Below are 14229 nucleotides of genomic sequence, written 5' to 3'. Positions count from 1 at the left end.
AAAGAGAACAATTTTTCTCCCTTCTCCTTGCGACACCCTTTTAGATGCATGCTCACCAGAGGGTTGGAAATTCACTAAAGGGACCCAGTGCTGCGCTAAGTAACTCCCATGTGGTCACACAGAAATCAACAGGGTTAATTAAGTGCTGAATGTAGCCTAAAATATTTTCAAGGTACAAATACAAATGTAATCTTGTGGCGGATGCATGTTAATAATAATGAGATAAAAACAAAATAGTACTCCTGACTGAATAAGTATTAGACACTCTAGAATAGATTCCGAATTCTGCTATACTGGTGGTAAACACAGACTAACTTCACTAACCTCCATTTGTCTAACTCTCTTACAATATTTCCATCAGGATAGTATGATGGTGCTATTTACAGAAGTGGAAATACTTCAGACTTAGACTGGTGTAACTGAGATCAGAGTCTGGTCCTATATTTTCCCCGCTGATTCTGTATATGAGTGAAGCTTGGTAGTACTCTTAAATAGGGCACAGGACACATTCTAATGTGGAGCATGAGTGTTTGGAACAAAGATATACTATATTGCACACTTCTCCTTATCTTTCAGTGCCTGAGACAAGAGTTAGAAAGTTTCTGATTGTGAAGGCAGTGCAATCTGCTCTCAGTGATCAGAGTGCTAAGGTAAGATTGTGTGTGGAATAGTGGTATTGCTGTTAATATCTGGGAAGTATTTCACTCAGTGGAGAGTCTGGCAATGAGACACATTTTTAGGGTGAGATTATTAATAGGGTTTCAATTAATCACAGTTAACTAAAAATTAATGCGATTAAAAATTGAAATTTATTAAATATTTTTGTGGTTTTTTACATTTTCAAATATATTGATTTCAATTACAACACAATGACAAGTGTGTACTATGCACTTTATATTATTTTTATAACAAACATTTGCATTGTAAAAATGACAAAAGAAATAATATTTTTCAATTCATCTCATAGAAGTGATGTAGAGCAATCTCTTTAGCGTGAAAATGCAACTTACAAATGTAGATATTTTTTGTTAACTGTAACGAAACAATGTAAAACTTTAGAGTCTACAAGTCCATTCAGACCTACTTCTTGTTCAGCCAGACACTAAGACAAACAAGTTTGTTTACATTTATAGGAGAAAATGCTGCCTTTTTCCTAATTACAGTGTCACCTGAAAGTGAAAACTGGCATTTGCATGGTACTTCTGTAGCCAGTGTTGCAAGGAATTTACATAACAGATGTGTTAATCATTTGTACTTCAGCCACTATTCCAAAGAGATAAAAGCAAAAGCAAAAGGACTCTCATATCCTGTCTCATATTGCATGCAGAAGAGATAATAATAACTCGTGCATAATCTCTACCCTTGCAGGTGAGGATGGCAGCTCTCCATTTTGTCCTGAAGCTGCTCAGTTCAGGAAGTGTGGAGAATTGTGCAGCAGGGGATATGGTCGCCTATGTATTCAGAGAGTTCGATGTGTCCACCAGAAATCTGGTAAGGAGAGTTCTTAACACTTAGGACTCAGTTCTGCCATTCTGGCATGCTGATTGTTCCCCTTGACTTCAGTGGGAGCTTTGGATGCTCAAGGATGCAGCTGGACTGAAGGATTAGAGCTAGAATCTGATCAGTGATATTCGTGTAAAGCCAGGGTAATGCCCCTGACTTCAGTGGCATTATTTTGGATTTACACAAGTGTAACAGAGACCAGAATCTGATTCTGGATATTTACATCTGACAGTGCGACCTACATTCCTTAGACCTCGGGCAAGTCAGTGAAAATTCTGACAACACAATCTTTCAGTGAAATGCTCTTGTATAAGGAAGCACATCTTTTTTATAAATAGACTCTTGATACAATTGCAGTGCCGCTTGTTAAGTTATTGTGGTCACACATAGGTTGGCTGTGTCAGTGTCATAGATGCATTCCTATACTCTCAGGCTGTTAAAGTTGAAGCAAAATGCAGGACAATGTAGCACTTTAAAGACTAACAAGATGGTTTATTAGATGATGAGCTTTCGTGGGCCAGACCCACTTCCTGATCTGAGGAAGTGGGTCTGGCCCACGAAATCTCATCATCTAATAAACCATCTTAAAAAAAAATAAAAATAAATAAATCTTGTTAGTCTTTAAAGTGCTACATTGTCCTGCATTTGCTTCAGCTACCCCAGACTAACACAGCTACATTTCTATCGCTGTTAAAGTTGAATTTCTATTTCTATTTAATCAGATAAGAACATAAAACATGAATGGCCATTCTGGATCCCCCAGACAAATGGTTCATGTAGCCTGTCTTCTGACAGTGGTGGGTGTTATGTGCATCAGAGGGAACAAACAGAACAAGGCAATTGTTGAGTGATCTCTCCCTTGTTGTCCAGTCCCAGCCCCAGGCAGTCAGAGATATAGGGACACCCATATCATGCATCTCTGATCATCTTATATGGCTCTATCATACCCCCCTGTAAGCATCTCTTTTCTAAGATGAATGGTCCCAGTCCTTTTAACTTCTCCTTGTATGAGTTGTCCCATATCCCATATCATTTTTGTTGCTTTTCTCTGAACTTTTTCCAATTATAACCTAACTTTATTTAAGTTGGAGGACTACAATTGCTTGCAATATTCAAGGTGTGAGTGTACCATGGATTTGAAACAGTGGCATGATGATATTTATCATATTATTATTCATCCCTTTTCCTAGTGGTTCCTAACATACCATTAGCATTTTTAACTGCAGCTGCATGTTGAACAGATGTTTTTAGAGGACTATCCACAATGACTCTGAGATTTTTCTTGAGTGCTACAGCTAATTTAGACCCCATCAATTTGCATGTACAACAAGGATTATGTTTTCCAATGTGCCGTACCCAGGTACAGTAATGGAGTTCACAATAAAGAAGGCAAATAATGTCCAGTATAGCCGGAGAACTTTCATTCTTCATTCTTTTAAAATTAGCCTCAGGAAACTTTTCATCAGATTGGATCTCTGATTGGGCTGTTAGCACCATACACCTGTGATTCAGTTACGACATCGCGTCAGAGGGTGGTTGACTGTATCAACTGTCTTCTCAATATACAAGGTGAGGAGACCATGAGCAGGTGTAAGTAACTCTTCACTTTCTTTCATTGTTGTAATGACCATTTTTTCCATCTGTAATTCTTTCTGTCTTGTTAGCAACACTTATATAACAGAACGATTGGGGCCTTGTAAGTACATTGCTGGAAGAGAACTGCACAAATAATAAATAATCTGCAAATATTAGAGGGTGGACAAAATATAGCACACAGGCCAGATCTGCCCTTCTCCCCAGAATTTCTGTCTGGAGCGCTCAGCTGATTAGCAAGCATGCCAGCAGCATGTGTTCAGCTGCCCCTCTCCGACCTTGCTCCATCCTATCTGCTGCTAGTGGTGTGTGGAGGGGAGGTGAGCAGGGAGACGTGCAGAAGTCAGGGTGACCCCTTTGCCCTTGTCATCATCTCTGCAGAGCAGAGTTTGGGGAGAGGGACACATACAATAGTGCTGCTCCAGTCTGAAGTATGGTGAGTAACGGAGTGCCTATCTAAAGAGGCAGTGCACTGTTTCTAAGATTTCTCTGGCAGCCAGCATGTCCCTCTCTCTCTCTCTCTCTCTCTCTCTCTCACACACACACACACACACACACACACATTGTCTCACACACACTCTCTCCCCCGCCATATGCCCATATGCCCCCGCTCTGCAGAGTGGGGTGGGGAGAGGGAGATGACAGAGCAGGACAGCTTTCCCTTAAAGAGACTGAGAGCAGAGTGGCTACTGAAACCAGATATACAGAGAAAGATGCTCCACACAGAATACAGTGCCTGTTTAATCCTGTACGAATCACAATGAATCACATGCCATTACTGTTAACTTTCAGACATAGGGGCTACGTCTAGACTACATCCCTTTTTCGGAGGGATAAGGGATCTTTCGGAAAAGGCTTAATTTTCCGCAAGATCAGCATCTAGACTGGCGCTTTTCTCCGGCAAAGCTCCGTGCCGAAAAAAGCTGCAGCCATTTTTATGCTAATGAAGCAGGGGAGATTTAAATCCCCGCTTCATTAGCAATTGCGATACGTCTAATTTACATCCCTTTTCCGAAAAAGGGATGTAGTCTAGACATAGCCTGACGGTAAAATTCTGACTCCGTTAAAGTCAACAAGAATTTCGTCATTGGCTTTAGTGGGGCCAAAATTTCACACACAGCTGGTAATAACATACCCCATAGATCCTCCTGTATGATTATCTATGGATCAGAGGTTCAGTTTTATTAAATGTTGCCATACTTTTTCTCCTTTTCTCTATCCTAGGTCAGTGCACTAACCTGGGGTCAGCAGAGGAGGAGCTGAGTTGTCTCCGTGAGGCACTAACAACTCCAGACCCTGAGGCTCTGTTTCAAGCATCTTCCAAAATGGCTAAGGTAACAAACACTAGGTGACTGTCCTAGTGGCTGTGCACCATTCATTTTCCCTTGTCCAGAGGACTGGAAAAGGGCAAATATAGTGCCCATCTATAAAAAGGGAAATAAGAACAACCCAGGAAACTACAGACCAGTTAGTTTAACTTCTGTGCCTGGGAAGATAATGGAGCAAGTAATTAAGGAAATCGTCTGTAAACACTTGGAAAGTGGCAAGGTGATAGGGAACAGCCAGCCTGGATTTGTAAAGAACAAATCATGTCAAACCAATCTGATAGTTTTCTTTGATAGGATAACGAGTCTTGTGGATAAGGGAGAAGTGGTGGATGTGGTATACCTAGACTTTAGTAAGGCATTTGATACAGTCTCGCATGATATTCTTATCAATAAACTAGGTAAATACAACTTAGATGGGGCTACTATAAGGTGGGTGCATAACTGGCTGGATAACCATACTCAGAGAGTAGTTATTAATGGTTCACAATCCTGCTGGAAAGGCATAACAAGTGGGGTTCCACAGAGGTCTGTTTTGGGACCGGCTTTGTTCAATATCTTCATCAACGATTTAGATATTGATATAGAAAGTACGCTTATTAAGTTTGCAGATGATACCAAGCTGGGAGGGGTTGCGACTAATCTGCAGGATAGGGTCACTAATTCAAAATGACTTGGACAAATTGGAGAAATGGTCTGAGGTAAATAGGATGAAGTTTAAGACAAATGCCAAGTTCTCCACTTAGGAAGGAACAATCAGTTTCATACATACAGAATGGGAAGCGACTGTCTGGGAAGGAGTACGGCAGAAAGGGATCTAGGGGTTATAGTGGACCACAAGTTGAATATGAGTCAGCAGTGTGATGCCGTTGCAAAGAAAGCAAACATAATTCTGAGATGCATTAACAGGGGTGTTGTGAGCAAGACATGAGAAGTCATTCTTCCGCTCTACTTTGCGCTGGTTAGGCCTCAATTGGAGTATTGTGTTCAGTTCTGAGCACCGCATTTCAAGAAAGATGTGGAGAAATTGGAGAGGGTCCAGAGAAGAGCAACGAGAATGATGAAAGGTCTAGAGAACATGACCTATGAGGGAAGGCTGAAGGAATTAGGTTTGTTTAGTTTAGAAAAGAGAAGATCGAGGGGGAACATGATAGCAGTTTTCAGATATCTAAAAGGGTGCCATAAGGAGGAGGGAGAAAACTTGTTCATCTTGGCCTATGGGGATAGAACAAGAAGCAATGGGCTTAAACTGCAGCAAGGGAGATTTAGATTGGACATTAGGAAAAAGTTCCTAATTGTCAGGGTAGTCAAACACTGGAATAAATTGCCCAGGGAGGTTGTGGAATCTCCATTTCTGGAGATATTTAAGAGTAGGTTAGATAAATGTCTATCAGGGATGGTTTAGACAGTATTTGATCCTGCCATGAGGGCAGGGGATTGGACTCGATGAACTCTCAAGGTCCCTTCCAGTCCTAGTATTCTATGATTCTATGATTGTTTTATGCTTTTGTGATGTCTTTCCACACTTGGAGCGAGCTATGGGAGTGAGGCATTCATGGGTAATCAGTAACATGCTTTTCATAGGTATATGCTATGAATGCCATGTAAAAAACAAACAGATTCCAGACAGTTGCATGAACATGCCCATGCATGTGCGCGCGCACATCCATCCATCCATCCATCCATCCATCCAGGGGGAAAATATGTGAGCGGGACATCAAGCTGAGAAACCAGTCTTGGCACCTTGTGTGTTTACCTGAACCTATATTTGTGTGCATGCATCTCTTTGCATATTTTTATATTTTGTGAAAAGATGTCATGTACATAATAGAATATAAACTGGAAATTTACATCCTGTTTGTCCCATACAATGTTGTGCTAACTGTACAACCTAAGATCTAACCTGATATTATTAGTGTAGAATAGAGATGTGGTAGCTAGAAAGATTACAGAGAAAATTTTAATTGCAACTGCCTTGCCAGATATGAGCCCAATTAGCAATTTGCTGATGAATACATTATTTTCCTATACAGCTCTTAGGCCTCCTTTCTTAAAAGTACTGGAGCCGACTATCATTGCAATCTTTCCTGTTTTTGATCTGTCCACAGGTGGTTAGTAAGTACTTTCCCTCTGAACAAGCCACAGATTTTATTGAGGCCATACTGGATCGTATGCTGTCTGCTAGCCCCTCCTGTGCCACAGCAGCCGGTCTGTGGATGAAGATCATCCTGAAGGAGTGTGGAGGTGCCATGCTGGATGAGGTAAAATAGAAGCTGGAGAGGTTTTTCTGGCTAACCTGCAGGCTTTCAGGTCTTTGCCATCATTTGCAGTGAACACAAGTCTTGCTGTTTCTCCCCCTGGGATTGGAAGTTAATTCCATCTGTGTTCCTATCCTGAGTCAGGCAATGGGGGAATCAACAGCAGAAGACAGAGATAATCTAACGGTACATCTGCACTAGCTCGTTAGTTCGAGCTCGGTAGGGTAATGAGGGCAAGCGGAGTTGCAAATGAAGCCCGAGATTTAAATATCCCGGGCTTCATTTGCATGTTCCCTGGCGCCACCATTTTTAAATCCCCCTTACTCCAAACTCCGTGCCCGCGGCTACATGCGGCATGGACTAGGTCAGGCGTGTCCAAAGTCCGGTCCGCGGGCCAATTGTGGCCCGTGTTCCAGTTTAATACGGCCCCACAGGTAATTTGGCAATATCTATCTTTTATGGCCCCCAACGAATCCATATGTATTGAGATGAATACATTGTAAAATCTCAGTTAATGTCAGTTGGTCTAAATCAGTTATAAATATATTTGGACACAACATGTATACTTGGTGTTATGTTCCTGTTCATATTTTTTGAACTTAAAAGTTGACAGACAACCTTTATTACCAATAATATGTAATGTATTTACAATGTTCCTGACATATATTTCAGCTTCCTGGATTTTTTTTTCATCTGGCCTTCAGATATGAAAGGCAGAGTGATTTAACACCTGTTTAGATTTGTCATCCATGTGACGAAATGAAAAGTATGCCGTTTGCAATAAACTTTGCATAAAATAGTTAATTTGCATTTAATTTTAATGGTTCAAAGAATGTCAGGCAAAATGGTCGGCCCTCACGCATGTTCACTTCATCAAATCTGGCCCTCTTTGAAAAAAGTTTGGACACCCCTGGACTAGGTAGTTCAAATTAAAGATCCTAATTCGAACTACCGTTACTCCTCATGGAATTAGGATCTTTAATTAGAACTACCTACTCCGTGCCGCGTGTAGCCGCGGGCACGGAGTTCGGATTAAGGAGGATTTTAAAATGGCAGCACCCGGGAACATGCAAATGAAGCCTGGGATATTTAAATCCTGGGCTTCATTTGCAACTCTGCTTGCCCTCATTACCCTACCTAGCTCGAACTAACGAGCTAGTGTAGCCGTACCCCAAGGGAAAAGGAAGATGCTTGATTAATGTCTATCTTATTGTCACAGTTTCCAGCCATGAAAGGCTTGGAAAAATTAGACTCCGAGTAAAATGCAAAAAGAGAATATCCGGCCCCAAGAGACAAGCTAAGTGAACTACGTCTTAGGGCCTCAGATAATGAGGGGTCTCTAAAAATACCCCCAAATTACTAGTTTTTACTTGCCTCTTTGCCTATGTACAGATAGATAGATAGATAGATAGATAGATAGATAGATAGATAGATAGATAGATAGATAGATAGATAGATTATTTCTATTTTCATTGTCCTTTCTGTTAGAATAATACATGTTTTTTTGGAAATGCAATGAGGCCTCTTTAACTTGACATAGCTTAGGGCCTCAGCATGTCTTAACCCGGTGTTGCAGCCAGGTATGGGCAGAGATATGTATAATTTTTGTGGGTTAAATCTATGCAGCCATGTCTAAATACTTGTTTTTTGAAGGAAGGATTTTCTACAAGAACAGCAAATTGCTAAACGACTAAATAAACGTTTTGGTTCTGCGGAATGAATGGAGAGAATGGAAAAGGGACATTTTTTCTGGTTTTATTCTGTCCAGGTGCCAGCTATCCTGAGTAGAATATACATTCACATGCCTACCATCAAGCAGGGTAGCTTGAGGCAGTTCCTGGTGGAGGCAGTGTCCATTCTAGGTCACCATCACCTAGAGGCAGTGATCTTCAGCCTCCTCCTCAAACGTCTGCCGATGGACAGGTATATAGTGCTCCTTACAGTGTTCATTTTGGTAACCATGGATCCCACGGCTTCACTGGAAGATGTAAGGCTTCATTTAAGCCACAGACAGTTTGAGATAATTCCTAAAGGTTAATAGCTTGGGTCTTTCTGCAGAAAGGTCCAAGACCATGTCAAGGTGGGTGCAGGGAGAAATTAAGTGTCATTCTGTTTCCATTAATTAATAGTTGCTTTGGCATCCTAAAGACTTCCCTTTACTGGCATCACTGGAGTGGACTTTTGCCTCTCCAGACCCCTGAACTAACATCACCCTGGAAATTGCCAGTGACTGTTCGTTTTCTGGTAGCATGAAAGCTTCAAATCCAAATTCCTGGCTGATTAGCAAGGATAGGGCACCAGGCTTTTGGTATCAGCAAGGGTATGGCTGCTGGAATGGAATTGTCATTCTTGGTACTTAAAGACAGGGTGGTAAGCATATCTATCATTTCATTCAAACATCCCTAGCTGAATTATCAGTCATCAGTGCAGGAATCTAAGAACATGAGAACGGCTGTAGTGGGTCAGACCAAACGTCCATCTAGCCCAGGATCCTGTCTTCAGACAGTGGCCAATGCCAGGTGCCCCATAGGGAGTGAACAGAACATGCCCATTCTGGCAAATAGAGGCCAGGGAATGCCATTTGTGAAGAGGTCATGGGCTAGCCACAAATATTTGTTCTCATAGTTGTACATCCAGTTAGTAGGAAGATCATTTTTCTTTCTTCAACTTGTCTCCCAGGCCGTAGATCTTTGGGCATCACATGCTCATGATTCCATATCTACTGAGAAGTAGGAAAACAGGAACTGTGATTAGAGCTCTGTGTCCTTTCCTTCTGAAGTCTAGCATTAATGGTTATGGTGCAGTAAGACTAGGGTTGTGTCTATACAGCACCCTAAACTTGAAATAAGATGCACAATATGCACTCTGCAAATTGCGTATCATATTTTGCATAGCCTATTTTGAAATGTGGCGCTTCTACACAGCACCAAATGTCGAAATAATGTGCTATTTCAAGCCATCCCTTATCCCTCATGCAACAAAGTTTATTGGGATGGCAAAATAGTGTGCCCATTATTTTGAAAAATATTTCAAAATAACGGGCTGCTTGTGTAAATGTGGGGTAGCTATTTCAGGATACCTCCAGGATCCCCAAATAGTCATGCACTGTAGAAATGTAACCTGAAATGTAATTTAACTTAGTTCTGTAACTAGAAACTCAATATGTAAAACATGAGGACCATATAAGGAGGACAGCACTCTGAACTTGCTCATCATAGGCAGGGCTTGACAAATAATACAATCTACTCACCCATGGCGTGTAGATTGTAACCTGGAAGAGCCAGGTTTGGGCGATCTGTGCACGCGCAGATCGCCGGACAGCGCGGTTGGTGAGCCCTGATCATAGTCAAGGAGAAAATTTGTTCTTTACTTGAATATGATGCATATAGTCAGAGCCACAAAAGTCTCCAGGGGTCACATATAACTTATGTTAAATTGCAGTGACACCACTGAGCTGTGGAGATCTCTGGGGACAGATCCCTTGCTCGCCCCTCAAGTCCTGAAGGTCCTAATAGAAAGAATAAAGACTCCAACAAGCCAAGAAGGAAGCACGACCTCAGAGACAGAAACTGACCTGCATTTAGCAGCTGCTGAACCTCTCACAGTAAGTTAGACGACAGACATGTATTTCTCTGCCTTGTGACACACATGCTGATGGAAAGCTAGATGAGTGGTATAATATTGTCATATGGGCACTTCTTTTCTGAAGTACTGTTTCCTGGATTCCAGCTGTGCTTTCTGTGGCACAACAGATGGCAGATTTAGAGTATGTGGCTGATTCACTTAATAATATCTGGCAATTAGAAAGTCTTTGAATAAGATTTCTTACAGTGCTTTGCAAATGTTTTGTGCAACTCATAACATGCCTTGATAGGTCGTACACATTTTTACAGATATGGGACGCTAAGGCACACATGGAGTGAATTGCTCTCGGTCATTCATCAAGTTAGTGACAGGAGTGGGAATTTAGTCCAGCAGGTATCAGAAGGGGAGAGAGTGTGATAGTGTTAGGAAGAGACCTCTTCTTTTACCATGCTCTCCTTTCAGGCAACATGTGCCATCTTTGAAGTGGTGTCAGCATTGCAGTTGAGCAAAACTGTGCAGGAGCTGTTCCCGGAGTTGTTCACTGTTCTTCTGCAGCAGATCAGCCAAACCCTAGGACAAAAGATGCCTTTGCCCAGGATGAGCAGCCGAAGGAGGTTATTTAGAAAAGGACAACAACTATGTGAGGGCAACCCTTGCAGGTAATTAGAAGAAAGGGAGCAAAACAAAGAGAATCCCAGTACATTTGTGTGACACTCCCCAGGAGTTCTCAGGGTTATGAGGCACCTTACCATCACCTGCTTTTAATATGAGAAAGTCTTGTTTGTGCTTGCTATAGGTCAGTTCCCTGAAACCACCAACCTCTGGCAACACAAACACTACTATCTAGGCCTCCTCAGGCCTCAGTCTCTTTGTCCTCTCTTTCTGACTACAGCTTAGAGAATCTCTATCAACGGATTCTCCTCTAAGAGAAGTCTCCCTGCATCTCCCCACCAATCGGCTTTCCCCCATCTCTTAGTTTAAAAACTGCTCTACAGCCTTTTAAATGTTTAGTGCCAGTAGTCTGGTTCCACCCTGGTTTAGGTGGAGCCCATCCTTCCTGTATAGGCTCCCCCTCTCCCAAAAGTGTCCCCAGTTCTTGATAAATCCAAACCCCTCTTCCCTACACCATTGTCTCATCCACACATTGAGACTCTGAAGCTTTGCCTGCCTACCTGGTCCTGCGCGTGGAACTGGAAGCATTTCCAAGAATGCCACCATAGAGGTCCTGGATTTCAGTCTCTTTCCTAGCAACCTAAATTTGGCCTCCAGGACATCTCTCCTACCCTTCCCTATGTCATTGAGACCTACATGTACCACGACCACCGGCTCCTCCCCAGCACTACACATAAGTCTATCTAGATGCCTCTAGCATTTTGTCTCTTTTGCTCTCTGTTTCCCTCAAACACTCCTGTGGGTGTCCCTTTAGGCAGATTCCTTATTAATGGGATAATAGGTTTGTTGATTCTATAGCCCCACTCTAGCCAGGCAATCAGGTACATTTCTATCCAATTAGGCTTTCTCTGGGGAAGCTAATTAGTACTAGTAGTTACCAGAGTGCTGACCCCAAGTGCAAGCTCTCAGCACCCTGTCACATCTCGCTGGACATAGGGCCCCAAAATAACCATTAGTGATCACTAATCTCTCTGTGTCCCAGCTTTTGGGGTCTGGTTGTGTATTTTTTCCATATTACTGTACTGTGCTAGTGCCCATACACCTTGCAGATAGGAGAAAGTGACTGCAAAATGTTGTCCATAGCAACACTAGTAATATGAGATGTATGAGACTGAAATACCTCCTGGAATTAAGTCCTTCCAAAAAGAGTGGTCCTCAGGATACTGTCAATGGATGAACTGTCAATGAACAACAGACCTGACAAGTAACTGGGGTTTCCTGACTGCTTAGGCTGTGCCTTTCTATTGGTTACTACAGTTCTGTGCCTCTTTTCCCCCAGGCTTTCTATTGAAGCATTAGAGGCTGTGCTTCTCAAGGCTACGAATGAGAAACTGATAAGAACTCTCTGGATGCAGAAAACTTGGATGCTTCTTGAAAATCCGCAGACTCACCACGAGGGGGTGTGTTTGCTGGTGAGGTAAGAGATCTAGGAGACAGCACTTCATCCTCAGGGATCGGCAACAAATAGAGTGACTGACAGGGAACTTTCAGGTATAGCTTTGTGCGGGGTGCCCTGGGTGAGAAACACAGAGCTTCCATGCGTAGGTTTTAGAGTTGTATGGTCATAGCAGCTAAGCTTTTGAAGTGCACAGTCTGCCCCATAAGTGGTTCCTTTTGTCTTCCAGGGTTCTGCAAAGATCTGGAGTAATAACAGTGGAGATCATACAGAGCCTCCTTCCCTGGGTAAATTCCCCATCAGAAAACCAGCGAGTCACCAGCACAGCTTTCTTTGCTCAGGTATGAGCAGTTCCACCATTAGGCTGTTATCTGTTGTTTACCTTTCTCTGGGGAATTGTACAGTTCAGTTCACAGGAATTCATTTTAGATAGTAGAATGTGTCCTTTATAAGGAAATCTCATAAGGAACTTCATTACACCTTTCTTAATCATTTTCTCTTTGTTATTTTTGGGGCCTAAACTAGCCTAGCCTAGCTGCCTATTCTAGTTGCTGGTTAAGAGAGAGTGAGCAAGATATAGATAGGCTACGTCTACATTGGCAAGATTTTGCGCAAATAGGGTATGTCTACACTACAGCACTAATTCGAATTAACTTAATTCAAATTAGTTAATTTGAAATAAGCTAATTCGAATGAGTGCATTTAGACCTAAAAACTAATTCAAATTAGCATTTTGCTAATTCGAAATAGCATGTCCACATTGAGTGGACCCTGAACCGAAGTTAAGGCTGGCCAGAACCAGTGCCGTCAGGGCATCAGGTTAGGACTTAAGGTGTGGAGCTGCTTCCTCAGGCTAGCCGAGGGCTGTGCTTAAAAAGACCTGACCCCCATCCCGGACAGACAGTTCTCAGGATTCCCCGCTTGCATGTCTAACTCGATGGGGACATCAAAGCAGTCCTGTCTTGGAGTGCCCTGAATGCCCACACTCGGCACATTTCAGCACTCGACCATCAGCCCGGCTGCACTTGCCGCAGGCTGCCATCCGGGGGAGGTCAATCAGGGGGCTATCAGGATCCAGGAGGCCCTACAGGAAAGCTTCCACCCCGAGGAGCCCGCAGAGCCACCCCAGTCCTCCCCATCGGGGGCTCGTGCCCCATTCCTCCCTCACCTCCTTCCACTTACCCTTCCCAAGCCCCCTCTTCCTGATGTAAAAAATAAAGGACACGTGTTCAAAAAAAGAAACTCTCTTTATTTAACAAAACTGGGGGCGGGGGGGATTAACCTCTGGGGGACTGGGAAAAGGAGGTGGGAGAGGGGAAGAAAGAGGGTGGGAGAGGGGAGGTAGAAACCTGGGAGGAGGGAGCTGGAAGGGGGAAGCCAGGGGAAGAAGGAGGAGGGGAAGTATAAAACTATGGTACGCCATATCTTCAGAACTGTCTACAGATGTGGTCTTCTCACCTCAAAAAAGATATGGCCTTAGAAAGGGTTCAGAAAAGGGCAAGTACAATGATTAGGGGTTTGGAACAGGTCCCATATGAAGAGAGGCTAAAGAGACTGGGACTTTTCAGCTTAGAAAAGAGGAGACTGAGGGGGGATATGATAGAGGTCTATAAAATCATGAGTGGTGTGGAGAGGGTGCATAAAGAAAAGTTCTTCATTAGTTCCCATAATATAAGGACTAGAGGTCACCAAATGAAATGAATGGACATCAGGTTTAAAACTAATAAAAGAAAGTTCTTCTTCACACAAAGTTCTTCTTATAGTCAACCTGTGGAACTCCTTGCCACAGGAGGCTTTGAAGCCTAGAACTATAACAGAGTTTAAAGAGAAGTTAGATAAATTCATGGAGGTTGGGTCCGTGGAGTGCTATTAGCCAGGGGGTAGGAATGGTGTCCCT

The 14229-nt window shown here is 42.7% G+C and overlaps 1 protein-coding gene across 1 annotated transcript; it reads left to right on the top strand.

Annotated features, from left to right (window-relative positions):
• The first annotated feature begins 1372 nt into the window (after positions 1-1372).
• On the top strand, positions 1373-13529 carry LOC149525971 (maestro heat-like repeat-containing protein family member 2B). The gene is made up of 9 exons (XM_089776549.1): positions 1373-1491; positions 2949-3072; positions 4321-4430; positions 6530-6682; positions 8448-8602; positions 10121-10283; positions 10727-10923; positions 12216-12353; positions 12562-13529. The coding sequence occupies exons 1-9, from the start codon at positions 1375-1377 to the stop codon at positions 12677-12679; spliced, it is 1275 nt and encodes a 424-aa protein (XP_089632675.1). The 5' UTR covers positions 1373-1374; the 3' UTR covers positions 12680-13529.
• Positions 13530-14229: the final 700 nt, after the last annotated feature.

This window comes from Pelodiscus sinensis, chromosome 1 (genome assembly GCF_052426305.1).
Source record: "Pelodiscus sinensis isolate ZL-2025 chromosome 1, ASM5242630v1, whole genome shotgun sequence".
NCBI classification, from domain to species: domain Eukaryota; kingdom Metazoa; phylum Chordata; order Testudines; family Trionychidae; genus Pelodiscus; species Pelodiscus sinensis.
The sequence above is the reverse complement of the archived record's forward strand: the minus strand, read 5'-3'. Positions and strand labels throughout refer to the sequence as shown.

Bases quoted from the DNA above. Each gene is read 5' to 3' on its own strand.
- LOC149525971 (XM_089776549.1), top strand. From the start codon at position 1,375: ATGGCAGCTCTCCATTTTGTCCTGAAGCTGCTCAGTTCAGGAAGTGTG. The intron at 6,683-8,447 runs GTAAAATAGAAG...TATTCTGTCCAG, and splicing joins GAGGTGCCATGCTGGATGAG to GTGCCAGCTATCCTGAGTAG. The intron at 12,354-12,561 runs GTAAGAGATCTA...TTTGTCTTCCAG, and splicing joins GGGGTGTGTTTGCTGGTGAG to GGTTCTGCAAAGATCTGGAG.